This window comes from Aspergillus glaucus (assembly GCF_001890805.1).
Source record: "Aspergillus glaucus CBS 516.65 unplaced genomic scaffold ASPGLscaffold_7, whole genome shotgun sequence".
In the NCBI taxonomy this organism is placed as follows: Eukaryota; Fungi; Ascomycota; class Eurotiomycetes; order Eurotiales; family Aspergillaceae; genus Aspergillus; species Aspergillus glaucus.
Window position 1 is genome coordinate 126,573 of NW_019170459.1, and position 24,005 is coordinate 150,577.

The window sequence follows — 24,005 nt, forward strand, 5'->3', positions numbered from 1 at the left end:
ATTTGAATATAATTAGAAGATTCAAGGTATTTCTACAATATTCTGCGAGAAAAGTAGAAAACAAGGTAACTAGGGCACTGTTTACTTGGTGGCATGTTTGCAGTGTTTGCTCCGCGGGGAGATTGAATTTCTAAGCGGAGTATTGATTTTTTCTACAGCCTCTCACTCACTTACATCTTGTGAATTATCTCTATTATTTCTGTTTGTATATCTCTGAGGAATAGGAATTCTCAGAAAAAAGAACTAAACACAAACAACCAAAAACAAACCCCTCTACACACAATCTAGCAATACCGCTTCAAACCCTCAAAAATGTCCGCCAACAACCACCACGAAGAAGAAGACGCCTACCTCCAAGCCGAAGACGCCGAAGAAATCGTCGAACGCGATGAAGACCACCCCATGGAGTCCGATGACGAAGGCGAAGGCCAAGACAACGAAGGCGACCAAAATATGGACTTCGAGCCCCAAGAAATCGTCCTCCAAAACGACTCCCTCGCACACTTCGACCACCACAAAGACTCCCTCTTCTGCATCGCCCAGCACCCAGTCCACCATAACATCGTGATTACGGGTTCGGGCGATGACAGTGCGTTTATCTTTGACAGCACGCCGACGCAGGAACGCCCCGTGCTGCCTGCGAGTTATGAGTCTGATCCGCAGCCTAGAGCTGAGAGGAAGGGTCTTGAGCCGCTTGCGAAGCTAGATGGGCATAGCGATACTGTGAATGCGGTTGGGTTTACGGAGCCGAAGGGCGAGTATGTTGTTACGGCGGGGTTGGATGGGAAACTACGTGCGTGGCGGGATAGTTCAGCGGGTGGGAATGGGACGGCGTGGGAGTTTGTTGCGGAGGCGCAGGAGGTAGAGGAGATTAACTGGGTTGCTGTGTGTCCCTGTGGGGAGGGGGATGAGGAGAAGAGGAATGTTGTTGCGTTTGGGGCGAATGATGGGAGTGTGTGGGTGTTTAGGGTTGATTATGAAGATGCGGCGCAGCCGGTTGCGATTGTGCAGTCGTTTTTCCAGCATACGATGGCTTGTACGGCTGGTGCGTGGACGCCGGATGGGAAGCTTTTGGCGACGGTTTCGGAGGATGGGACGTTTTATGTGTATGATGTGTTTGGGGCTGCGGCTGCTGTTGGGATTGAGTATTCTGCGGGCAGCAGTGCGGTTGTTGGGTTGACGCCCGAGGATCAGCGGTTTGCTGTTGATGGGGGGTTGTACTCTGTTGCTATTGCGCCGTCTGGTGCGTTTGCGGCTGTTGGTGGTGCCGAGGGTCATATCAAGGTCGTCGGTCTTCCACGTCTCCCGTCGTCTCCTGGCGCTGCGTCCTCGTCCAAGGCCAAGACCAAGGCTTCCGCTCCGCAGTCGTTAACCGGTGCTTCTGCCGCAGGCACTCTCCTCGCCTCTCTGCAAACCCAGACAGACGGCATCGAAACCCTCTCCTTCTCCTCCCCCCCACTGAACTTCCTCGCCGCCGGCTCCGTCGACGGCACCATCGCCCTCTTCGACACAGCCCACCGCTTCGCCGTCCGTCGCCACATCAAAGAAGCCCATGAGGCCACCGCCGTCGTCAAAGTTGAGTTCCTGCAGAGCCGTACTCCCGGTTCCGCCCAGGCCACGGGCCAACCGCTCGGCCGTCCTTCTCCTCTTGTCTCTGCTGCAACGGGCCAATCGCGCTCGTGGCTGCTTACGACCGTTGGATTGGACGGTGTTGTGAGACGGTGGGATGCGCGCGGTGGAACTGCGGCTGCTGGACAGGGGTTGTTGAACGAGTGGAAGGGTCATGCTGGGTTGATGGAGAATACGGAGGGCGAGCAGAGTGGGGGGATTATGGGCTTTGTCCAGGGGGGTGATGGGAAGAGGGTTGTTACAGCTGGTGATGATGGGGTTGCGTTGATTTTCGAGGAGTAATTGCTTTCTTCTCTTGATGGAAAGGTCGTTTTGTTTATAGATGTGACGGACCAACCATATGCGAATGAATTATGCTTATGCTTATGTTACCACTACGAGTATCCCAGTCATACACTAGGCTGTAGTGAAATGAATTAAAAAAGCATTCATGCAAACATAATACACTATATACACCCGACAAATCAATCACCCAAGCGCCGTCTGTAGCAGATAACCCTCTTTAGCTCAGGGTCTAGACAAGACATGCAATCCACACAACCTCGGACCCGGACCAGAGAAGTCATCCATAAATCTAGGGTATCCATCTTCCCACATGTCGGTCAATCCAATTCAGCCCATCCGGTTCGTTCGTTTTGTATCCCTTTCTACTTTTCGTTCCCAAATGGTGCCGCATCTAGTGGTGACCCTCCCCATGATGATGCTCATCCTTCAAAAAGAAGTGCTCATAAGCGCAGTATCCCGCAAACGCAACGCTCGCAACCCCAAAGCCCGGGAAAAGTCCCTTGAAGCGGTTGAATCGGCTGAACGGGCCGGTGTATCTCCAGATTTCGCTGTGTTTGTTAGCGTTAGCTTGTATCCAGACTGCGTTTGCTTGCATGTTTTGGGATAGGGTATGGGAGGAAGGGCTGGGGATGAGGGGCAACATACTTGCGAGCCCAGGGGTCTCTTTTGGCGTAGACGGAGCGGGGGGAGGCGGCGCGCTTGAATTCGCTGATGTCGAAGCCGGTGGGGTTGGCCATGGTTGCGGTGTGGGTGCGGTGGTTTGTGATGTGTTGAAGGATAGTTGAGAGGAGGAGGACAGAGACTGCGATTCCGCACGCGTTCCGGCAGCAATTGCGACAATAGAGGTATAGAGGATCCTAGGAATAAACGGCGAAGTGAAGCTACGGAAGTTGAGTGAGAGAACGGGCTTGGCGCGCTAAACCCGATATGGCGAATATAGGCTTGTCCGCCTTTTGGTGCCGGAACCTCGTCTCTTCCCACACGCTGTCTGGCTAATCTGTATCTCTACGAGATCGCGACCCCTTTTATCTATTAATCAGATGTTCGAACTGATCACACAACACACCACAACATCACGACCATGCCCCCTCCCGTCGGCAGATACGGGCCCTCGGGCCTAAGCGCTCCCTACGCCCAACAACTCCAACAAGCCCATCTCCAGCACCAGCAACAACAACAGCAACAGCAACAGCAACAACAGCACCAGCAACAATCCCAACACCATCCAGCATCCCACCCCCAATCCACCAACTCCGCTCTCCCCCCTCCCTCCCTAGGCGGCCACCCGGGCTTTGCGGCGGTAAACCCAAACACCAACATCAACCCGTTCACGCTGTCCGGCGCCGCGGGCATCACAAACGGCATGTCTGTCGGTGGATTCGCGGGCGCGGCAGCAGCGGGTGCTGGTGCTAGTGCTGGAGGTGCTGGGGGTGATGGCGGGGGGACTGGGTTGGCTAGTCATGCGGCGCAGATGGGGTTTGCGAGGGGGGCGCAGATGCAGCAGCAGCAGTTACATCAGGGGCATGATGGACGGTTGGCGTTGGAGAACAAGGTCGGGGCGGCGGTTAAGACGAGGATACGGGATGTGTGGAAGCATAATTTGGCGCAGGAGATGACTGTGCTGAGGCATTTGGTCGAGAAGTATCCGTACATTAGTATGGTAGGTTGAGCGACTCGAGTGGCGTTGTGTGTGTGTGTGGTGATATTGACGGTTTAGGATACGGAGTTCCCCGGAATCGTCGCTCGTCCTATCGGTTCCTTTACGAACAAAGCGGACTACCACTACCAGACGCTTCGGTGTAACGTCGATCTGTTGAAGATGATCCAGCTGGGTATTACGCTTTTCTCCCAGGAGGGTGAGGTTCCTCCGCCCAACGCGACAGATTCCAATGGACAACCGTATGGGAACAGCTTGGTGCCTGCTCCGTGCACATGGCAGTTCAACTTCAAGTTCTCGTTGGAGGATGATATGTACGCACAGGAGTCAACGGCTATGCTCGCCAAGGCTGGCATCGACTTTGCCACACACGACAAGAACGGAATTGATCCTTTCGAGTTTGGAGCATTGCTTATCAGCTCGGGTCTGGTCTTACTGGACGACGCCCACTGGATCTCGTTCCATTCCGGTTACGACTTTGGCTACCTGATGAAGATTATGCTTTGCAATCCCCTTCCGGACAAGGAGGAGGACTTCCACAAACTCCTCAACATCTTCTTCCCCTCGTTGTACGACATTAAATACCTAATGAAGCACGCCGGTCGCAATCAAGCCGTGAATGACACGCCTTTAACACCCATTGCCGCGCAGATCCTCACGAACCTCGGCCAGAAGTCCGGTCTTCAAGATATTGCCGATGAACTGGGTGTCAAGCGGGTTGGAATCGCCCACCAGGCTGGGTCGGATTCTCTCGTCACCGGTGAAATTTACTGGAAGATGCGCCAGATCGTCTTCAACGGCAGCATTGACGAGAACAAGTACTCGGGGCAGATCTGGGGTCTGAACGGCCAGATGCCTGCGTTTACGTACCACATGGGACCTCACCATACCCCCAACCTGAACGGAGCTACCATCTACACAGCCACCGGGACGCCTAGCACACCTAATGCGCACACACCTCAGCACCATAGTCTCGGTATGAGTGCCTTGACTCCCGGGGGAGGACTCATGGGAGCTTTCCAGGCGGCCAAGTCGTAGGCAAGCATTGTTCACGTATTCTGGGTTTGGATCCGGTGGGAGGAGTTAATGATTCTTTTCTTCCTTTGTTCTCCAATTATTTCCATCTTGTCCCTTTGGGACGATTGTCGTCATTTGATCTTTTGTTAGCCACGATGACTGGTTGGGAAACGTGGAATTCATACGATCTGATGCATGTACATAGCGCGGCACATTGTGCTGATCTTGTCATTTCCTTTCTGCATTTTTGTTACCGTTCCGTGTCTCGGTATCTGGTTCGTCCCTTCGTTCATGGGGCATGGGGTCATGCCATTGGCTTGCCTTGGACAGGTAGGTGTTCATGGAGGGGGTGTATGGTGTTAGTTCTTAGGGCTGGCAATGAATTGTTTCTACTGTTGAATGTTGATAGGTCTGCACGGGGTATTATCGGTCGTACATAAGCGGTTTATTACTATTGCGATACGACTATCCCCGCTCGGGTTGAATCCAGATTATAGTTCCTAGTGGGCAGTGAGACCATCGGGCTATTCAACCCGGCAGCACTGCCATATACCCTGGTATGCAGGATAGGGTCCGGTTTCCGTATTGTAACATGTGATGCGATACGCACGCTATACCCGATGCGGAGAAGCGATCCGGGTATTATCTACTATCACTGATATGCATGTGTTGTAGCCATGTACATCCAGCCATGGATGAGGAGGGGGAGGGGTAAATATAAATACCCCGTTGTCCAGCATGTGTTCTCAACATCCTCATTCTTACCACAAGTATCAGGAAAAGAAAACAGACAAAATGGTCCTCGACCGCATCCAACAACTCGCCCACCAAGTCACTGCAACAACCCCCCTCCCACACCCTCTCGACCCCCTCAGCACCACCGAAATCGACACCGCAGTCTCCATCATCCGGTCCCAACATGGCAACCTCAACTTCAACGCCGTTAGCCTGTACGAGCCCCGCAAGGTGGAAATGATGGCCTGGCTCGAGGATCCCTCCACAGCGCCTCGACCCATGAGAGCGGCTGACGTCGTTGCTATTGATGCGAGCGGGAAGGTGTACGATGGGGTTGTGGATTTGGGGGAGAAGAGGATTTTGGCCTGGAAGCACACGGAGGGCGTGCAGCCGTTGATTACGATGGAGGATTTGCAGGAGGTGGAGCATATTGTCCGGCGGGATGAGAGGGTTATTGAGCAGTGTGGGATACTTGGGATTGCGAGGGAGGATATGGGGAAGGTTTATTGTGATCGTGAGTGTTGTCTCTTTCCGGAAGGGGATTGGATGGTGCTAATTGGGTGCAGCGTGGACGATTGGTTACGATGAACGCTTCGGGACTGGGATCCGGCTGCAGCAGGCGTTGATGTACTACCGGCCTAGTGTTGATGAGTCGCAGTATACGTACCCGCTTGACTTCTGTCCGATCTATAATGCCCAGACAAAGGAGATTATCCATATTGATATCCCGTCTGTCCGACGACCGCTCAGCAAGGCACCCCCGAACAGCTACCATCCTGAGGCCATCGAACAAGAGGGTGGTTACCGGAAGGACCTGAAACCCATCCACATCACGCAACCAGAGGGCGTTTCTTTCAAAATTAACAACCGAATTATCGATTGGCAAAACTGGAATATCCATATTGGCTTCAACTACCGTGAAGGCATTGTGTTGAACAACATCACTTTCAACGACAAGGGAACCGTTCGACCAGTGTTCTACCGTCTGTCTCTCGCGGAGATGGTTGTTCCATATGGAAACCCGGAACACCCTCACCAGAGGAAACACGCGTTTGATCTGGGTGAGTATGGCGGTGGATACATGACCAACAGTCTCTCCTTGGGCTGCGACTGCAAGGGCGCGATTCACTATATGGATGCGGCATTTGTCAATAAAGCCGGTGCGAGCACGACTATCAAGAATGCTATCTGCGTCCACGAAGAAGACGCGGGTATCCTCTTCAAGCACACCGATTTCCGTGACGAGTCTATGGTTGTTACCCGTGGGCGGAAGTTGATCATCTCGCATATCTTCACGGCCGCGAACTACGAGTACTGCGTGTACTGGATCTTCCACCAGGATGGTACCGTGCAGCTGGATATCAAGCTGACTGGTATTCTGAACACGTACTCCCTGAACCCTGAAGAAGACACAAACGGCTGGGGAACGGAGGTGTACCCCGGTGTCAACGCGCATAACCACCAGCATCTCTTCTGCTTACGTGTTGATCCCAACATCGACGGTCCCAATAACACGGTATTCCAAGTCGACACCACGCGCGCTCCTGGTGAGGTCGGAAGCGCAGAGAACAAATACGGAAATGCGTTCTTTGCGAAAAAGACGAAGTACACTACGCCTCGCGAGGCTATGTCTGATTATGACGGTAATACCGGACGTACGTGGGAAATAGCCAACACGAACAAGTTAAATGAGTACAGCAAGAAACCTGTGTGCTATAAGCTTGTTAGTCGAGAGGTTCCGCCGTTCCTCCCTAAGCCGGGCAGTTTGGCTTGGAAGAGAGCTGGATTCGCGAGGCATGCCGTGCACGTTACAAAATGTAAGCCCTCCCCTCCCAAAAAACAAGAAATACTTACTAAAAGGCACACAAAGACAACGACGAACAACTCTACCCCGCCGGCCGACACGTCCCCCAAACCTCCGGCGACCCCTCCGCCGGCCTCCCTGCCTGGATCGAAGAAGCCGAAGCCTCATCATCATCCTCTAACAAAATCGACAACACCGACATCGTCCTCTGGCACACCTTCGGCCTAACCCACTTCCCGTCCCCTGAAGATTTCCCAATCATGCCCGCAGAGCCGATGACCGTGTTACTTAGGCCGAGAAACTTCTTCACGAAGAATCCGGCGTTGGATGTACCGCCTAGCTTTTTGAGGACGCCGTCGCAGGCTGCGAAGGGGGTAGAGGGGTGTGGGTGTGCAGGGAAGAAGGGGAATGATGGGAGTAGTGTGTTGGTTTAGGTGGTTTTACTTGGCGGACTTTTACTCTATTACCGGTGTTTCGTGTATAATTTGTTTTTTTATTGATTTTCATCTCGACGAAGTACACGTTACGCGTGCTTAAAGTGACTCATCTGCTTTGGAATGGGGTGACGGAGTATTGCTTTATTTGATGCGGAATTCTGGGTAGCCCTAAAAAGCAAACAAGAGGATGGGGTAGTGACTGCAACCCCCCATTTCTCTTATGATCAATCATCTTCTTTTCTAGCTCACTTTACTCTTCTTCCTCTTGTTTCTCTCCTCGTGGACACTTTAACGTCTCCATCTTTTTACACGTTATATATATTCTCCCTCCAAGCGACTCATACGACCCCGAAATTATAAGACAGTTATAAAGCTCTTCCATAGCCGCGTGATATATATCAAGTCTCTTCTGTGACTGCCACGTTTCAAGAAGCGCATCTTTTGCTTTTTGATTGGCCAAACTTCCTAACTACTGGCCATTTCAATGAACCGCTCGTCCGTTCGAGGAGAGTTGGTCTCTCACGTAAGTGAATTAGAGCTAATTAGGCTTCGGTATATCATACTACGGATTTGACTGACTGACTGGTTAAGAGACACAAAGGGGATTCCGTGAACGGCAGACCCATGTGTTTTGCGGGGTGTCGTGCTTCATATATAGGGTTGGGGATACTTTCCACTCTGGCCGAGGATGAATGTTGGGTCATGGTACTTGTGGATGATGGTCAGTTTGGAGTCTTACTTGACGAACCACGATGTATACTGAAAAGGAATGGATTTTGCTAACACTCATTAAGATCTGTTACAGCTATCCGGTCTTCAAAAGAACTACATAGCCCCATTATATTTCAACAAATATGTCATCGCTTTAAGCGGATCGCCTTTCGTGTCTTCCCGAAAAAAATCGCCATGATGAGCTCCTGTTCTCCATCAATCTCGCCAAACCCATCTTATGGCAGTTATATTTGGCTCTCTCAGGAACAAGGCTTACGGCAGAACATTCGATCAGTTTTGCCAACACCATGGCTTTGCGCGGATCGCGTTTCCGGCTGTGGTTGACTACGGACAACTACCTCCGCAAGTTTCTATATTTGTGGGGGGTAGAGGTCAAACAGCCTCAGGGGAGTTTGGACAAAGCCGTCATTCAGCTTTTGGCGTTCTTCATTGCTCACTTTGTGAAGTTGGAGCAGTCGTTTGAGGGTTTGGGCTGTCACATCTGGCTGCCGAGTATTGTAATTGTGTACAGCCAGCCAAGGTTATCTTACATTTTGCACTGTAAAGCAGGTCAGATTGTAAGTCCTTCACTTCTGGTGGCTTCTGGTCCGTACTAACCAGCATAGCTCAATTCAAGACTTGGTCCCTGAAGAGCCTGCTGCCGAAGAGTGGCCCGCTCAAAACCGTCTGGCCAAGGTTTCGCTTGAGGACATGGCTCTATACCAGAAAAGCATTTCCCCGAAAGAAAAGAGCTAAACGGACGCCGAACCCTCGCAGAAAGGGGTCTTCCAATTCCAAACAAAGATGGCCTAGTTTCCATCCTGGTAGTCTGAGGTTTTTTCTTGACGAGGAGGGGAATTGTCAAGCGTATGCCTTGAACAATTTTCTATAACTGTCTTGCGGAAACGGGTAATGAAAGAAAGATGCATTTGGTTTCGAATTACTTCCTTCGTTTTGGCGACTAGCGGCAAGCGCACCTGGAAGAGCTCGCCCAAACGACTGGACGTTCCACAATATTCTTCATGGTTTCGTGATATAGTGACAGCGCGCCTTGTGTTTTTCGATATATGTTTGTCTAGATCCTCAACGGTTGAAGATTAGTGCCTGTTCGATGTCTCGGATACCGTCAGTAAATTACATGACCCTAGCGCCTTTCAAATGGAAAGACCTTATAATAAGCTCGAAGTAGACCTCAGGTAGCAAGTGAAAATTCAGTGTTTTGAATTGACCGAGCAGATTATCCATTGCTTGATTCTGCTATTTGTTGTTTCCCTGGGGTGCAAGGCTCAGGGTATGGGCACGCTGATCTGAAAAAAAAAAAAAAAAAAAAAAAAAAAAAAAAAAGACTGGAGACGCTTTACAAGTACAACGTCTTTTGCATTCTCTGCTGAAAATTGAATCAATCCGTTGACGAATTCACGAGCCATCACTGGATCTCAAGTGTTGATGCTGTCTCGTAACAGAAGTGATTTTGACGGCTTTATACCTCTCTTCTGATCGATTACGCCTTGCTTAACCTGGAAGGCGAGGTGGACATGCTCTACATAGTTCTCAACCTCGGACGGTAAAGGCTCCGGCAGGATCGTATTCAGAAGAGACCCATCTACCAATCGTTTCCATGTCCGATGCCCAGCAGTGCAGGGGATTGCACACCTGAGTGTCATCTGTTCCCGGTGTCATCACGGAGCCGATTGAGCTTGTCTGCCAAAGAAGACGAAACTCGCAGAACAGCGCCACGGAGACCACAGCCCCCTCATCATCTTCAGTCGGCATGCTATGACGTTGTCACAGCCGAAGTATAACCTCTTTTCATATCCGTCCACCTTTTCCGCTCCACTAATCGATTATAAAGCCAGCGAGGGTTTATACCAGCGTGGTGGTGGGAGCTGAGGAGCGAGCGTGCGACAAACACGCACGGGGAGCTATAGGGACTTATGAGCTAAATTATAAATGAAAAAACTAAAGCAAAATGTATAATTCGTCCGATATGGTGTAATGGTTAACATCGCCGTCTCTCACACGGCAGCTCGGGGTTCGATTCCCCGTGTCGGAACTTTCTTTTTTGCCGGATTCCGGTCGACCAGATTATTTTTTTGCTTCGTTTTTGATAAATACTACTACGTTTATCTGCAAGTGACAAACACAATAGAATGCTTTCTTTCTCATGAACGCCATGATAAATACAATCCCATACATAAACAGCCATATCAATTCCGAACAAGACGTCAACCCGAAACATTATACTATACCATATAACCAGCCCACAAAACAAGCCAGAACATCAAGACTCCCCGATCACAGTCAATCACAATCAACTCGACCTCTTCAACCCCTCCTCAACCTCCTCCATCAACCCCAACAACTCCTTCCCCCCCTCCCCCTCCCTCCCCTCAATATCCAACCCCTTCTCCAGCACACCCTTCGCCTCCTCCCACCGTCCCATCTCCTCAAGACACTTCCCAACCCTCCACCACCCCTTCACATTCCCCAAGCCCTTACACTCAACACTACACCGCGCATCCACCAACCCTTCACACCAAGCCGACAACCCCATATACGCCTGCGCGCGATTCGCATACAGCCCTGCAAGTTCCTCCCTAGCCAGCGCAACAGGTTCCCACCCGGGTCTCGAGAGTGCCATGTCGATTGTCAACGTGTAGAGTTTCACGGCTTCGGCATGGTTGTTCTTGCGATAGGCGGTGTTGGCGGTGTCGCGGAGTTTCGTGATTTGGGCGCTGCGTTTGGGGTTTATGGGTAATGGGGCGGGAGGGATGTTGGGGGGGTCGAGGGAGAGGAGGGAGCGATGGAGGGCGTTGAGGGTTTGGAGTTCCGAGTCGAGTTGTTGGCTGGAGGGGGATGGGTGGGTGATTGCTTTGCTGGAGGGGTCGAGGCGGAGGGGGTATTGGGTGAAGAGGTCGATTGCACTCATCGTGATGGTTGGTTGTTTGTTGGTTGGTATAGTATTAGAGATGTTGTTCTTTGATGGCTGCTTTGGAGTTAGTACGAGGGTACGTGTGGATTAGAATGGAGTCACTCACAGTATTCGAGGATATTATTCAACTTGTGTATCAAGAAATATGGAGGCCCAGCTCCAGAAATGGGATCTAGATGAAGACTCGACGAGTGCAGTGTTGATGTGTAGATCGAGGTTGTGATGTGAAGCTGGCAAACTGTCCAGAAGCAGGGCGGAAGGCGGTGGCAGAATATTACCCCGATATATGGATGGCAGACTACGGACAAGCAAGACTAGGGAATCATTTGCTATTTATGCATACACAATCAGACAACCTCTCATGCTCAACTAATCACAAAACAAGAGAACAAGAGAACAGAGATGGATATACGCCCGCAACACCGCTCGATGACAACAAAACAAGAAAATCACAATCATCAACGTCCACCACTAACGATGACCATGACCATTCAAACTCGATCCATAATCAGTCGCCGGATACTCCGTAGCCGGATACTCTGTGGCCGGATACTCTGTCGCTGGATACTCCGATGGTGGCCCATAGTGCTGCCCATATGCACCGCCGTAGCCAGTCGTGCTGTAATCATGCAGAACGCTGCTTCCACCCGTCATAGTAGACGCAGTGGGATCGTACCCGCCGGATAGCGCGGAACGGCCGGGATGGTGGCCCAGATCATCGACTTCGCTTTGTTCGAGGAGGGCGTAGTCTTCGTCGCGGTCGCTGCGTGCGGAGGAAGTCATGTTACCGCGGCCAGAGCGGAATTCATTTTCTTCCTCGTCGAAGTCCTGGACGGGAGTTGAGGAGAAAGCGGCCTTGGAGTGCGCGGCAAAGCTGGGGTCGGAAACTGCGTCGGGGAGGGTACCAGTGCGACGGAAGTGCACGACGTTGCGGAAGGACATGAAAGCCGTGGCAATGAAGAGGAGGCTGCATTTGTTAGCAAGGCCCAAAATCAACAAAATATGCCAGAACTCACAAAATAACCACACCAAAAACCACCGTCGCCGTACTAATCTTGCACTTGGCTGCACTGCCATACTTCCAGTTATCGCATCCTCCCTTGCTGCTGTCGCTATCACTAGCCCGTTTATTGCTCTTGCTGTCCTTATCCGAATCGCTATCCTTGCCCTCAGACTTTCCCTGGGCAACATACGACGCAACACAAATCCACGCCGCAAACCACAGCACAGCATACAACATATCAACACTCGCAAAGGCATAAACGTTTCCGAACCTCCGGGCCCGCGGCCATATCGGGACAGCGACAAGATAGATCAAACCGGGGATACTAAACCAGCACTAACATCATCGTGTTAGTATTTTGATCGCCGTCAAACGAAGGCGCATCAACTCACCAAAGCCCAATACCAAGCTGTCCGTCCATCGATTCCATCGCCCTTTGTCCAGACGGCGATGGTCAAAGCCCATGCGAGGAAGATGAGGAGGCCCTGGCAACCGTGGATGATGTTCTTCATCCGTCCGGGATTGACGGAAGGTCGTGCGAGCTTCATCGTGACTGAACTTGAGTGCGAAAACGAGGTTCAGAAGTGTTTGGGTGGTTCGGGTAGCGGTGCTGACGGTCGAGGTCGCGGCTGTCTGACTCGCGGGGCTGACGGGTATTCGATTCGAATTCGAACAGATGAAAGGCGATATCGCGATAAATGTTTCTTATCAATTCTTTCTTCGCTAAGATGATGATGGGTCGTCGCTCGTAACTGCGTAAAGCGAAAGTCGTGCAATGCTATTGTTTACGTGGGCATCCAGAACCCAACCGGGATGAATCAACGGGGCAACAACCGATCAACAGATACAGTAGTACAAGAGAGTCAACAGTATTCAAAAAAAAAAAAAAAAAAGAGACGAAAAAGGAAGATGTATGGAAAAAGCAGAGATGAAACAGAGTCGAGGGTAGAAGCGAAGAGAAAGAGGAAACGACGGCGGAGAATTAATTATGCTGGGCGGAATGTCATACTTCCTTGTGCCGCTTCATATTTATGCGCCACGCCACACGCCACAGTTGCATTTTTACGAAGTATTTATTAGGCTAATGGATAAATCTGCTAGCATGGGACATGGGCACAGGTACGACTACGAGTATAATGTGTATATCATTGTGTTGTTGACCTCTCCTCTGTACAAGCGAATTGTTTATGCGTGGGGTCTGCTCGTCGCTCTGGTGACGGCGCTATGTGACAATAAATTCCACACACTATACGTCGGCAATATATCGCTATTCTCTACACCCTCTATATGGAGAAAGTACCCTGTTTCTATTACACCCGTACTTGCACTTCTATATTCAAGGCACCAGTATTAAAGCAAGCCATGGCAATGCTGTTCTTTTTTAAGAACACGCCACCTTGGCGGGGTTGCCTGATTAGGCTATGACATACGCTGCATAATAACTAACCAGTGTCTAACTAAAGAGATCAAGATCTAACCAAAATCACAATTCATGTCTAACAGTATAATAACCAAAATCAAAATCAAGCATAGTACGCCGTTCGTGCACATAGCATTCCTCACATTCATCATAGACCAAAACATCGCACATCAATCGTAAATCATAGTCCAATCTAGTCCAGTTTCAATCTAATCCTGCTTCAACGGCGCTCGATACAAAGCCACCCCAATCTCTCGGAACGGCGTGTAGACATGTGTATGCCACCACCAGGGAAACGGGTCGGAGTAAGAAAAGCGTGGATCTTTCCAAAAGGGTACATGACAGACTTCCCAGGCAGCTTCTTTTGCTTGCTGGATGAGGAAGGTTGGGGATAGGATCTTCTTCAGAGTGTTTGCGCTGGACTCCTTTGGTCTGTCTGTGGTTGCGATGGTAGCTTTGACATCATCGAATGGGGTTTCGCTTAGTTGTCCGGAGGCTTCGGTGACTTGCGATGAGAGGACGGATAGATAGCCAGAGACTATGTCGGATGATGGGCCCTGGAGTAGTGTCTTGACAGAAGCGGCACCCTGCGTGCAGTGCGCGATGTGCAGGACATGTCGGACGGAGTTTGCATCGAACTCCTCGTCCACCATTAGGTGAACAGCAAGGTGTCCGGTGAGACGAGATCCGCCCTTCATTGCAAACCGATCCATAAGTCGATGAATGGATATAGCCAATCCCTGATCCAGTCGAGAAGCACCCCATGCAGACTGTAGATCTCCAGGCCGGACCTTGATAGCCTTAACCTGTCCACGGACGACGAGTATTTCCGCAATAAACTCTCCTAACCGAGTCTGCTGCTGCAAGATCCACGGATTGTCCTTGTTGATCTGGATCTCGCTGACCTCGTGATATGTCATGCTAAGCGTCCTCTGCGGCAGCATAACAGGCCTGCTATCCTGACCACGCGCCCTCCGCATGAGATATGCCTTGCTAGGCGACCGATGCAGAATCTTATGAACCGAATCCCGCGACTGCACCTGATAATTCTCAACAACAGGCAAGTCCCTCTCGACGAGATACTGTCTCAACGATTCCGGCGAACCAAACTGACTCGCCAGTTCCGGATCCAGCTGGACACAGCGACATTCAGTCCGACTCTCGATGACATTCTTCGCAACCGTATCCTCCATGGTATCCACCTGCTCCGAACAAGGTATCCACACATCCACCTTTTCTCTACGCACGATCTCAACCAACTGCGAGACATACTGCGTCTTGACGACATCGTAAAACGCAGCCAGCGACTTGGACATGCTCTCCCCCGACCGAATTGGTGAATCCATCATATCCGCCCCGATCACCCGATGCCCCTCATAATACCAGCACCGAGCAACAGCCAGCCCATGTAACGAATTAACACCAGTAATAAGAACGGTCTTCCGACGGAATTCAGTCTCGCGAGGAATCGCCTGTCGACGACGGTGCACGGCTAATCGAAGCAGGGTGAGGTAGTGACCAAAGTACGTCCCGAGCAGAACGGCGTTATCCAGTGGCAACAGCACGAAGGAGATAATGATACGCAGTAAACGAAATAGCGTCTGTAGCATAGTCCGGATGAAATCGAAGCGCTGGGACTTGGGAATCGAGCCCAGGACCCGTTGAACCGTAGAGACGGCCATTGTGTGTTGTTAGTTGTGAGTTGAATTGAGGATGAGGAGTTTGCTTGTGAGACGGGAGGATCAGATGAAATTGAAAAAGCCGAGGCTGGGATTTCTACTATGTTCTGTACTGAGTATCAACGCCGGACAGCCCGGGAGATGTTATCATGATGACCACGTCATCGCTGCATTGGATTGCTCAGAATGAGTTGTACTAGGCATTGCTGGCTTGGTTTGCTGCTGAGAAGAACATTGAGCTCCTATAGAAACCGGGGCAGACAGACACCGCTTATCGATGCACGACATGGTGTTGGATGGAGTGTTTTGCATATGCCAGTGGCAGTTCCACTCTTCACCGCTTGCCGTTTCTATATTGGGGTGAAATGCGTCACTGGGTGCCTGAGGCCTCACATTGGATATGCCCGAGTGCGGCCTTAGGATCACCGAGGCCGAACTAGAGCGATATCGCCGAGTCAAGAGTTATCAGATAATCTCATCAATCATTAACACCGACATAGCTCACCTAACTATGAACTTGTACTCTGCAAATAAAGACACCCGGAACGGAGTTTACCAACTCCGACCCCGAGATCTACTTCTTGTGGAATGACGCAGTGTGGAATGCCGACGTAGTATGAGGTTATCCCCGACTGCCTACTCCGTACAGTAGAACAATTAGGGTATATATAGTGTGGAATGTTCGCCTCCATCCCATCATCCATCATCCATAATCACTTCACACTCAAACAAAGCAATCGATACTATACTCTACAGCTACCATGGCCCAAACCGTTGACACGACCAAGCCCCCTACCCAAGGAGGCGTCTGGGTAAGCTCACTCCCCCCATACCATGGACTACGACGAAGACTGACAGGCAAGAACAACGACGGCCGCGAGCTTAAACTCCTCGAGTTCATCTACAGCCAGCCCAACCTCGATGCCATCCAAGGCCACCCGCAGAAAGTCCTCGATCTAATCGACGAATTCGGAAAGCAATACCTGTTCATGAACGTCGGTTCCGAAAAGGGCAAGGTCGTCACCGGCCTAATTGATGAGATCAAACCGCATACCATGATCGAATTGGGCTGCTACGTGGGTTACTCGGCCATTTTATTCGGAGATGCTGTGCGTCGGAATGGCGGAAAGCGATACCTGAGTCTGGAATTGAACCCCGTTTTCGCTGCTATCGCGAATATGTTGGTCGATCTGGCCGGGTTGCGCGATTTCGTTCGCATCATCGTCGGTCGCAGCGACGCATCACTGCACAAGCTCTACACCACCGGCGAAGTAAACCACATCGAACTCATGTTCATCGACCACTACAAGCCCGGCTACACCACTGACCTCAAACTATGCGAGCATCTCGGCATGGTATCCCCCGGATCCGTCCTGGCCGCCGATAACGTCATTTATCCCGGAAACCCGCCGTATCTGGAGTACGTGCGGAGCACGGTCGAGCAGAAGCGGGAGGTGGCGAAGAAGAGTTCCGCGGGGGGTTATGACAAGAGGGGTATTTCGGAGTGGACTTCGCAGGCGTTTGTGGGCAAGGATGACAAGCCATTGTTTGATGTGGTCGGGAACCCGAATTTGGTGTATCAGAGTACGCTGAACCAGCCGGAGGGGTTGGGGGATGCTGTTGAGGTGACCCGGTGTGTGGGAGAGGACAAGGATTAGTTTTTTTTTCTAGAATAGGTCATTGTTAGCTCGAGAATGGCATTCATTATTGTCTGGAATTGACTGTCCGAAGCGAGATATACCGGAGCCCCGAGGTGAATTCCGAGAGTCGGCTTTTGACTGCCCCGCCTCCCATCGCGTGGACCTTCCCCGCGTGCTGTATATATAGTCAGTGGGAGTCATACAGCAGCTCTTTTTTCTTTTCTATAAAAATTCTTCTCTTCTTGCATTGCATATTCCTTTCCTGCATATTCCCTGCTACCTTCTCTAACCCCCTAACCAATCGAACATGTCCTCCAAAACCTTCAACATCGGCGTCGTAGGCTACGGCTTCAGCGCCAAAACCTTCCACATCCCCTTCATCCAAGAAGTCCCCGAGCTCAAGATCTACGCCGTCGTCCAGCGCACCCCCAAGCCGGACGACGATGCTGAAAAGGATCACCCGGGTATCAAGTCCTACCGGACGTCGGAGGAGATGGTGAAGGATGCGGGGGTTGATGTGGTGGTTGTTACTACGGCGCCGGATTCGCATTTTGAGTTGGTGAAGTTGGCGTTGGAGAGTGGGAAGCATGGTAAGCTTTATATCAAGTTGAATTGTTAGGAGGGGTTGTGCTAATGGGTGTAGTTGTCTGCGAGAAGCCGTTTACACCTACTTCGAAGGAAGCGGAGGAGCTTAATGCCATCGCGGAGAAGAACGGGAAGTTATTGGCCGTTTACCAGAGTACGTTTACCTCCCCCCTATACCAAAAAATACTAGCTAAGTAAAGATAGACCGCCGCTGGGACGCCGACTTCCAAACCCTCTCCAAACTCTACAAAAATGGCTCCCTGGGCCGCGTCGTCGAATTCGAATCCCACTTCGACCGCCACCGCCCCCAAGAACCCTCCTCCTCCGCCTCCAATTGGAAAAACAAGGTCATCCCCGGCGGCAGCGCGATCTACGATCTCGGAGCACACCTGCTCGACCAGGTTGTTTATCTGTTAGGGCTGCCGAAGCGGGTTACTGGTTTCATTGGGTCGCAGCGCGAGGTTAATACTTCTGGGTATGAGGACTCGTTTACGGTGTTGCTGCATTATGGAGGTGGGGTGATGGTTACGGCGAAAGCGGGGGTTGTTAGTCCTGAGGAGGAGCAGTTGAGGTTTTGGGTTAGGGGGGAGAAGGGGAGTTTTAAGAAGGTATGCTGCATTCCGGATGTGAATGTCGATTGTGGCTAATGTGGTACAGTTCCATCTTGATATTCAAGAAGACCACCTCAAGGCTGGTATCAAGCCTTGGGACAGCGGGTATGGTCGTGAACCCAGCGAGCGCTACGGTAAGTCCCGCTATCCCTCTACATTCAATATCATATCTAACAAATTCAGGTACTTTGACAGCCATCCAAAACGGCACCCCCGTCAAGGAAATCGTCCCTACCGTCGAACCGCCCACCTGGACAGAGTACTACCGCAAGCTCGCTCGGGCTCTTGCAGGAGAGGGCGCTCTTCCTGCTAGCGGTGTTGAAGCCGGACAGGTGATTCGGTTGATTGAGTTGGCACAGGAGAGCTCGAAGGTGGGGAAGACTGTTGATGTTTGAATTTGAGAATTGAGGGTTTATTTGGTTGCGGTTTGAAAATCTATAAAGCTTTTTGTTTTTGTGGTGCGGACGCATGTTTAGATTTGTTTGTATAGTTTCATAAAATATTGAGCATTGCTTTGCGGAATCTTTATTAAATTGCCTTTTTTTTTTTCATTCTTGTTTTGCCGTTCCTACCCGTTCACCACGCCTCTGGTGCAAGTCCCCTTCGCAGGGAGCGATTGTGTCCCAAATGAGGTTGACGCTCGTTTAATGGCTCTACTGAACCAATATCCGCGCAATTGATAGTGCCCTCGACTGGAGATACTACGAAACAGGGGAAGCACTTGAGTGAACTGTTATTAGACTTCAAGTCCCCTTCTCTTCCCTTCACTTATCAAGTTGAAGTCATTTCCGAAAATAGAATCATCGTGGAGACAAATCAACCACTAGTCATTTTACAGGGTACGCCGAGCAAAGGTATCCATTCCTGTGATGATAATCACTGAAGAAGGATATACTAATCTCTATGAATTGCTACATGTATCTCATATCTCAGCAAATATGTAGTATGGCAGATTTCTATCCCGGATCATCTGCACTTTCTCTTCCCAGAAATGGAACCCTTCGTCCGTCATGATACTCCACCATGTATAATATAAGTTGGTGATTGATGTGTGAATGCCGGAATAATCTTGGACGTTATTATATATAGCCCGGTCCAATTCTAACGCCATCAGTCTCTTTCGGTCCCAGATAACAAGGCCGTAGCGTCGAAATGGTGAAAATCCGACGTAAGGCAGAACCGAGGTTCTTGACAACTCCTCAATAAAGGAAAATCCGCGCGATCGGTAGTTTAGATATGCAGCTGGCGTCAGACGCGAATATTGCGGTACGAGATTATCAAGGCTTAATGTTGGCCAGTTGTAACAGATATTCCCTCGGTAGATCGGTAACTGCGTCTTGAACCAGTTTGGGTAAAGTCGTTCGACACAGCCTTTGACTGTCTTCAGTTCTTCCAGTAAACTGTGCTCCATGGGACCCCAGAATATTTCAGGGACCATATTCAGGATCTTTTGCACATGGTCCGGGGGCCAGTTAAGCTTAGTATCTCCGCTGGCAGCTTTTTGGACGTCAAGGAAGAGCTGTAGGCGCCACAATGCGCGGTAGACACGCTGTACCTCCACCCAGGACGGAGGGCCTGAATCGTGAACCTGGTATGGTTGCATAAGTGGGTGTGGCGGTCGAGGATGAAAGTAGCATTCCTGACCCGTAGGATCTTTTGGGCTGTTTTCGTCGACCAGGTGCGATGGCTTCAACGTTAAGCATTGCTGGAGCATATCGTGAATACACTGATAGCCAAGGTGCTGGATATGACAGGACAGCATCAGCATTTGTCGAAAAATGTTCGATGGCGGATGTTGCTTCGCATTAGATGTGGGGATTTGATTTCGGTCATGCACACAATAACTCCCAATTTTGCTTATAAAATCGTATAAGCCATGAGACGCGGTCTTCCCTGCTCGAACATAGGCGACTGTGTACAGAAGACCTTGAATACTTGACGGGATGCTCTTTTCGACAACGGCATCAAATATTTCCAGTGCACAGTCATGGAATAGGGAGGCGACTACCGGGGATGCATGGAGAAGGTGTAAAAGCGAGGGTAAATCTTGGACAGACTTGACAATCTGTAGTAGCACATAAAAAGGGACTTTCTGAAAAGGATCCATGTTCGTGTCTCGTGAAAGAAAAAAAAAATTAACAGTCGAGTATATTCGGTGAGAAGATGCAGGGAGCTAGGGATGGGCTTGTTTTGTACGAAGTATGGGCAACACGGCCACGCCTGGAAATCAACCTTATCACCCAGCGGGTAGTGCACAAAATATGCAATTTTCTATAAAAACCAACACGTAAAGGAAGTCTTTTTCGGCATTTCAAGTATTATTAGTTATGCTAAAAATACCAATAAGATTGACCATCATGCTCTTTTCCGGGGTGAGTGGCCTGTATAGTCGTTCGAACCCGACAATGAGTGAAAGGCCTCTAAATACATATACACCATGCACCCCATAATAGCCTCTCGAACCATTCCCCATTCCACCTCCAACAATCCCCTTTCCATGCACATCCTTGAAGCCAACTATTCCCCCACCCGAGACCGGCCCCTCATCATCATCCTCCTCCACGGCTTCCCTGAGCTCGCCTACTCCTGGCGCAAGGTCATTCCGCCTCTTGCAGAGGCCGGGTACTATTTTGTCGCTCCTAACTGTCGCGGCTTCGGCCGTACCACCGGCCACTATGATCATTCCTACGAAAATGTTTACAAGCAACCTGAGGCCTTGGATAGGGTGATAATTGAGATGAAGTGTTGTGGTTTCGAGCGTTGAAGTTCATTGGTATTGGGTGTTGAGTGCCGCAGGGGTGATATTATTTGGAACTGGCATAGCAGGGGAGAAGGCCAAGTTGATGGTCGTTTTCCCCCGTTTAGAGTCCAGAAACTCCTCCATCACCATCTTATGACACATCAACAACTGCCTCGAAAGGTATATGCAGCATGATATCATCCTGAAATGGTAAAATTGGTGCAGCATCTAAAGTACGGGCTATGTACAATAGGGATTCAAATTTCCATAAAGGGAAGACAGAATACAAAACGGGATAGTACGTTGGTCTAGTGAGGTGAGTTTCCTTAAGGTTGATTAATTTTCATTTGCGCGGTATACAAGTGAACCGAAATGCAGAACTTTAGCAGATACCGTTTTCCTAGCTGGAATAGATCAACAAACTTTCAAAGTTAGCAGACTTCATTCAGCTCGAGCACTCCAGAATGGATATGAGTCTTACTGCCTATAACACCATTCACCAGAATATCGATTGAGGTTATATAACTAGCAGCATCACTCAACAAGTACACATATGCGCCACCAAGCTCTTGTACTTCAGCCAGTCTGGGGAATCCTCCATAGTATTTCAGCTGCTACTCCCAGTCCGGCTGCTGTGGGACCCAGTAGGTCATGACAATCTTGACCAGACACGGAGAAACACTGTTCACGTGGATGCCTGCTTTTGTGGCGCCTTATGGGGTGGAGGAAACTAGCTTTATTAATACATATACCAAAAGCTCTGTGCGAAGGGGATAGTTTGGTGAGAAGAGAAGCAGTAGATGCCCTAGGCTAATGCCCAGGATTGCCGTACAAGATATTCGATCTTTTGGTAGATTGCTTGCTTATATGACAGACTCACATGTCAGATGGGAAATAATCAATGCTCTCGTTTACCAATCGCCCCTCTCAGAGAATGTATTAATTTCTCTGGTGAAACGATTAGGTGATGAAGATGAAAGGGTCCGAGACGAAGCAACATGAGTCCTTGGCAAACACCCAAAATTCATACGCACAATAATCGACCTCGTGCTGCATCGTCTACATGACAAGGACCAGTTTGTGAGGAAAACGGCAGTTCAAGCATTCCAGAAAGATTCGCCGCCTCGAATCCGTCCCCACTTGATTGACTATTTGGATGATGAAGATATTTCTGCGAGACGAGAAGCTTTTAAGGCCTTAGGTTGCCAATCGAAACTTTCACCAGATATCTTGCACCTCTTGATGAAAAGGCTGAATCATGGACATGAACAAATTAGGAGAGCAGCAGCAAGTGCTCTGGGCCCTCAGCCGAACCTACCACTTGATATACTTTGTTCTTTGGCTCGAGGCTTGGATCGCTTAAAAAGCGAGGGAGTCAAGGCTCAGAGATACCCCCACCTTCATTTTGAACAACTGGAACCAGCATATTGATGATAAGCTTTGAAGAGAGGTGTAATGAGTCGGAGCTCAGGGAACTTTGGTTCGAAGCGGCTATGTAACTGGGAGTAGACTTGACTAGAACAGGTCATTCTGCGCCGTTTGAAAACAATTATACTTCATCAATCTATTCCCCGAAGCCTGCTTCGAATATCTGCAGCTTTGGGTGTGTATTGGATTTTGATATAGAAGCTCATGGGTTTGAATGAAATTCACAATAAGGATGTAGAGCTATAAAACACTCATATCATAAAGGAATCGTCGAGCCTATAACGCGGGCCAAGGGATCGAAAGATCTAGGCATTCCCCTCTCGTAGCTAATTGAGAAAGATGAGATTCGTGAACGACGAGACCAAGCCTTGAGAGAGCGGTCATGGGCGAGGATTATGATAGCTCCTCGCGGAGGAAGGAACATATTCGGATTGCGTTTGATGAAAGACTGTATAGAGTCGTACCCACGAGCTGTTGTTTATACCTGGCCAGATCTAATCTATCATTTTCACTTCAGCATAGCCTGTACGATCTTCAACTCGGATTTTATCAGCATCCTCTCCCAGGACAAATTACCCTCATCAACATCCTCCTCACTGGGTAGCTCCTATGTATTCGAGGTAAAAATGAATATGATTAATAGTGCTACCCTTTTAGGCAAGTGACATGCGAGGCCGATTTCAGATATCGTTATGTGGATCCAGCGGAGCCATGAAGGCACGTTCCGAACTCCAGTATCCACAGTGCCGCTATTGTAGCTTTTCAATTGGTCCGGGAACCCTTGGCAGACCCTGAGAGTAACCGATTGGCTGACGGGATCCGCGTTACCGCCCTAAACCTGCCCTCAACCAATTACTGTAAAACCCCGTTATAAGCAACTATTTCGGCAGGTCGCGGAAATTGCTTATAACGGAGTATTGCTTATATCGGATTATACGAGCTTGCTGCCATAAATATATATATAGACGTCATCTAATTACAAAAGAAGTCTCATATATCACTCTGCTGCTGTCTGCTAACCTTCTTTCTCAAAAGGGTCCTCTCATGGAAGAGAAGTTGCTGGATTAAGGCCTTATTTCCATCCACCTGCTGCTCCTCGAAAAGCCGGAGTTTATATAGACTCTCCAAAGCATCTGTTATAGATATCTGTGGAAGAGACTCATAGTTTTCTTCCTCTTCCTCCTCTTCTTCTGGCATGCTTGCAGATGAAAACTGGCTTAGAATTAGATCATCTGCAGTTGCTAAGCTGTCGTCAACCTTCTCTTCTTCTGGATTTAGGAACTGGTGTATATCCATGGCATCATGGATGTTATTTGACACCTGCAGTTGCTGAATTCCGCAAGTAATCTCATTGATAACTGCCTGACAGTGTATTTCTCTTGTATTCTCAGAGGAAAAAGCCTTTTTAAAGCAGTTCTGAATGGTATCCTCTGCCAAATCCAGATTCCATGCTGAAATAGCCCATCGGACAGCCTGAAGGATTGTCATAGTTGACAAAGGATCATATCCTTTATCAAATTGATCCATCATGAAAAGAACCCATTGCCGGCGCCAGTATGCTTTCCAAGTCCGGATAATTCCCTGGTCTAGAGGTTGATATCGTGTGGTTGAGTTGCAAGGAAGCCAGATGACTAGAGTATTCTGCAGCTGTGGCCCTATATCTCTGAATGCAGCCTCATGCGCAGAGAAGTT

The 24,005-nt window shown here is 49.8% G+C and overlaps 11 protein-coding genes and 1 non-coding gene across 12 annotated transcripts; 8 read left to right on the forward strand and 4 right to left on the reverse strand.

Moving 5' to 3' along the window:
- Positions 1–312: 312 nt before the first annotated feature.
- ASPGLDRAFT_123558 (WD40 repeat domain-containing protein) lies at positions 313–1,911 on the forward strand (the record flags this gene model as incomplete). The annotated part of the gene is made up of 1 exon (XM_022540412.1): positions 313–1,911. The coding sequence occupies one exon, from the start codon at positions 313–315 to the stop codon at positions 1,909–1,911; it is 1,599 nt and encodes a 532-aa protein (XP_022402114.1).
- Positions 1,912–2,305: 394 nt separating this feature from the next.
- On the reverse strand, positions 2,306–2,651 carry ASPGLDRAFT_123121 (NADH dehydrogenase [ubiquinone] 1 beta subcomplex subunit 3; the record flags this gene model as incomplete). The annotated part of the gene is made up of 2 exons (XM_022540376.1): positions 2,306–2,462; positions 2,560–2,651. 2 exons carry the CDS (start codon positions 2,649–2,651, stop codon positions 2,306–2,308), a joined length of 249 nt encoding a protein of 82 aa, XP_022402115.1.
- A 596-nt stretch (positions 2,652–3,247) lies between these two features.
- ASPGLDRAFT_1350288 (CCR4-NOT core DEDD family RNase subunit POP2) lies at positions 3,248–4,696 on the forward strand. The gene is made up of 3 exons (XM_022541338.1): positions 3,248–3,371; positions 3,425–3,574; positions 3,632–4,696. Exons 1-3 carry the CDS (start codon positions 3,348–3,350, stop codon positions 4,607–4,609), a joined length of 1,152 nt encoding a protein of 383 aa, XP_022402116.1. The 5' UTR covers positions 3,248–3,347; the 3' UTR covers positions 4,610–4,696.
- A 657-nt stretch (positions 4,697–5,353) lies between these two features.
- ASPGLDRAFT_73392 (peroxisomal copper amine oxidase) lies at positions 5,354–8,016 on the forward strand (the record flags this gene model as incomplete). Its single annotated transcript, XM_022549673.1, has 4 exons — positions 5,354–5,837; positions 5,890–7,140; positions 7,194–7,515; positions 7,995–8,016. Exons 1-4 carry the CDS (start codon positions 5,384–5,386, stop codon positions 8,014–8,016), a joined length of 2,049 nt encoding a protein of 682 aa, XP_022402117.1. The 5' UTR covers positions 5,354–5,383.
- Positions 8,017–8,249: 233 nt separating this feature from the next.
- ASPGLDRAFT_45387 (uncharacterized protein) lies at positions 8,250–9,330 on the forward strand. The gene is made up of 3 exons (XM_022546230.1): positions 8,250–8,285; positions 8,359–8,853; positions 8,902–9,330. The coding sequence occupies exons 2-3, from the start codon at positions 8,584–8,586 to the stop codon at positions 8,923–8,925; spliced, it is 294 nt and encodes a 97-aa protein (XP_022402118.1). The 5' UTR covers positions 8,250–8,285; positions 8,359–8,583; the 3' UTR covers positions 8,926–9,330.
- Positions 9,331–10,256: 926 nt separating this feature from the next.
- Positions 10,257–10,328, forward strand: ASPGLDRAFT_t73. The gene has a single exon. It is a non-coding gene; the product is annotated as a tRNA-Glu (tRNA).
- A 172-nt stretch (positions 10,329–10,500) lies between these two features.
- On the reverse strand, positions 10,501–13,103 carry ASPGLDRAFT_81160 (uncharacterized protein). Its single transcript, XM_022550101.1, has 5 exons — positions 12,603–13,103; positions 12,224–12,546; positions 11,684–12,174; positions 11,551–11,576; positions 10,501–11,261 (listed from the first exon to the last, which is right to left on the reverse strand). Exons 1-5 carry the CDS (start codon positions 12,756–12,758, stop codon positions 10,587–10,589), a joined length of 1,671 nt encoding a protein of 556 aa, XP_022402119.1. The 5' UTR covers positions 12,759–13,103; the 3' UTR covers positions 10,501–10,586.
- A 308-nt stretch (positions 13,104–13,411) lies between these two features.
- Positions 13,412–15,568, reverse strand: ASPGLDRAFT_45391 (uncharacterized protein). Its single transcript, XM_022546231.1, has one exon. The coding sequence runs from the start codon at positions 15,310–15,312 to the stop codon at positions 13,840–13,842; it is 1,473 nt and encodes a 490-aa protein (XP_022402120.1). The 5' UTR covers positions 15,313–15,568; the 3' UTR covers positions 13,412–13,839.
- A 502-nt stretch (positions 15,569–16,070) lies between these two features.
- Positions 16,071–16,967, forward strand: ASPGLDRAFT_34228 (O-methyltransferase; the record flags this gene model as incomplete). The annotated part of the gene is made up of 2 exons (XM_022544404.1): positions 16,071–16,121; positions 16,173–16,967. The coding sequence occupies 2 exons, from the start codon at positions 16,071–16,073 to the stop codon at positions 16,965–16,967; spliced, it is 846 nt and encodes a 281-aa protein (XP_022402121.1).
- Positions 16,968–17,256: 289 nt separating this feature from the next.
- ASPGLDRAFT_123956 (putative NAD binding Rossmann fold oxidoreductase) lies at positions 17,257–18,540 on the forward strand (the record flags this gene model as incomplete). Its single annotated transcript, XM_022540447.1, has 5 exons — positions 17,257–17,539; positions 17,593–17,688; positions 17,739–18,142; positions 18,192–18,279; positions 18,329–18,540. The coding sequence occupies 5 exons, from the start codon at positions 17,257–17,259 to the stop codon at positions 18,538–18,540; spliced, it is 1,083 nt and encodes a 360-aa protein (XP_022402122.1).
- Positions 18,541–18,988: 448 nt separating this feature from the next.
- ASPGLDRAFT_45393 (uncharacterized protein) lies at positions 18,989–20,260 on the reverse strand. The gene has a single exon (XM_022546232.1). It carries the CDS (start codon positions 20,250–20,252, stop codon positions 19,068–19,070), a length of 1,185 nt encoding a protein of 394 aa, XP_022402123.1. The 5' UTR covers positions 20,253–20,260; the 3' UTR covers positions 18,989–19,067.
- A 322-nt stretch (positions 20,261–20,582) lies between these two features.
- ASPGLDRAFT_34231 (uncharacterized protein) lies at positions 20,583–20,909 on the forward strand (the record flags this gene model as incomplete). Its single annotated transcript, XM_022544405.1, has 1 exon — positions 20,583–20,909. One exon carries the CDS (start codon positions 20,583–20,585, stop codon positions 20,907–20,909), a length of 327 nt encoding a protein of 108 aa, XP_022402124.1.
- Between the last annotated feature and the right edge of the window lie 3,096 nt (positions 20,910–24,005).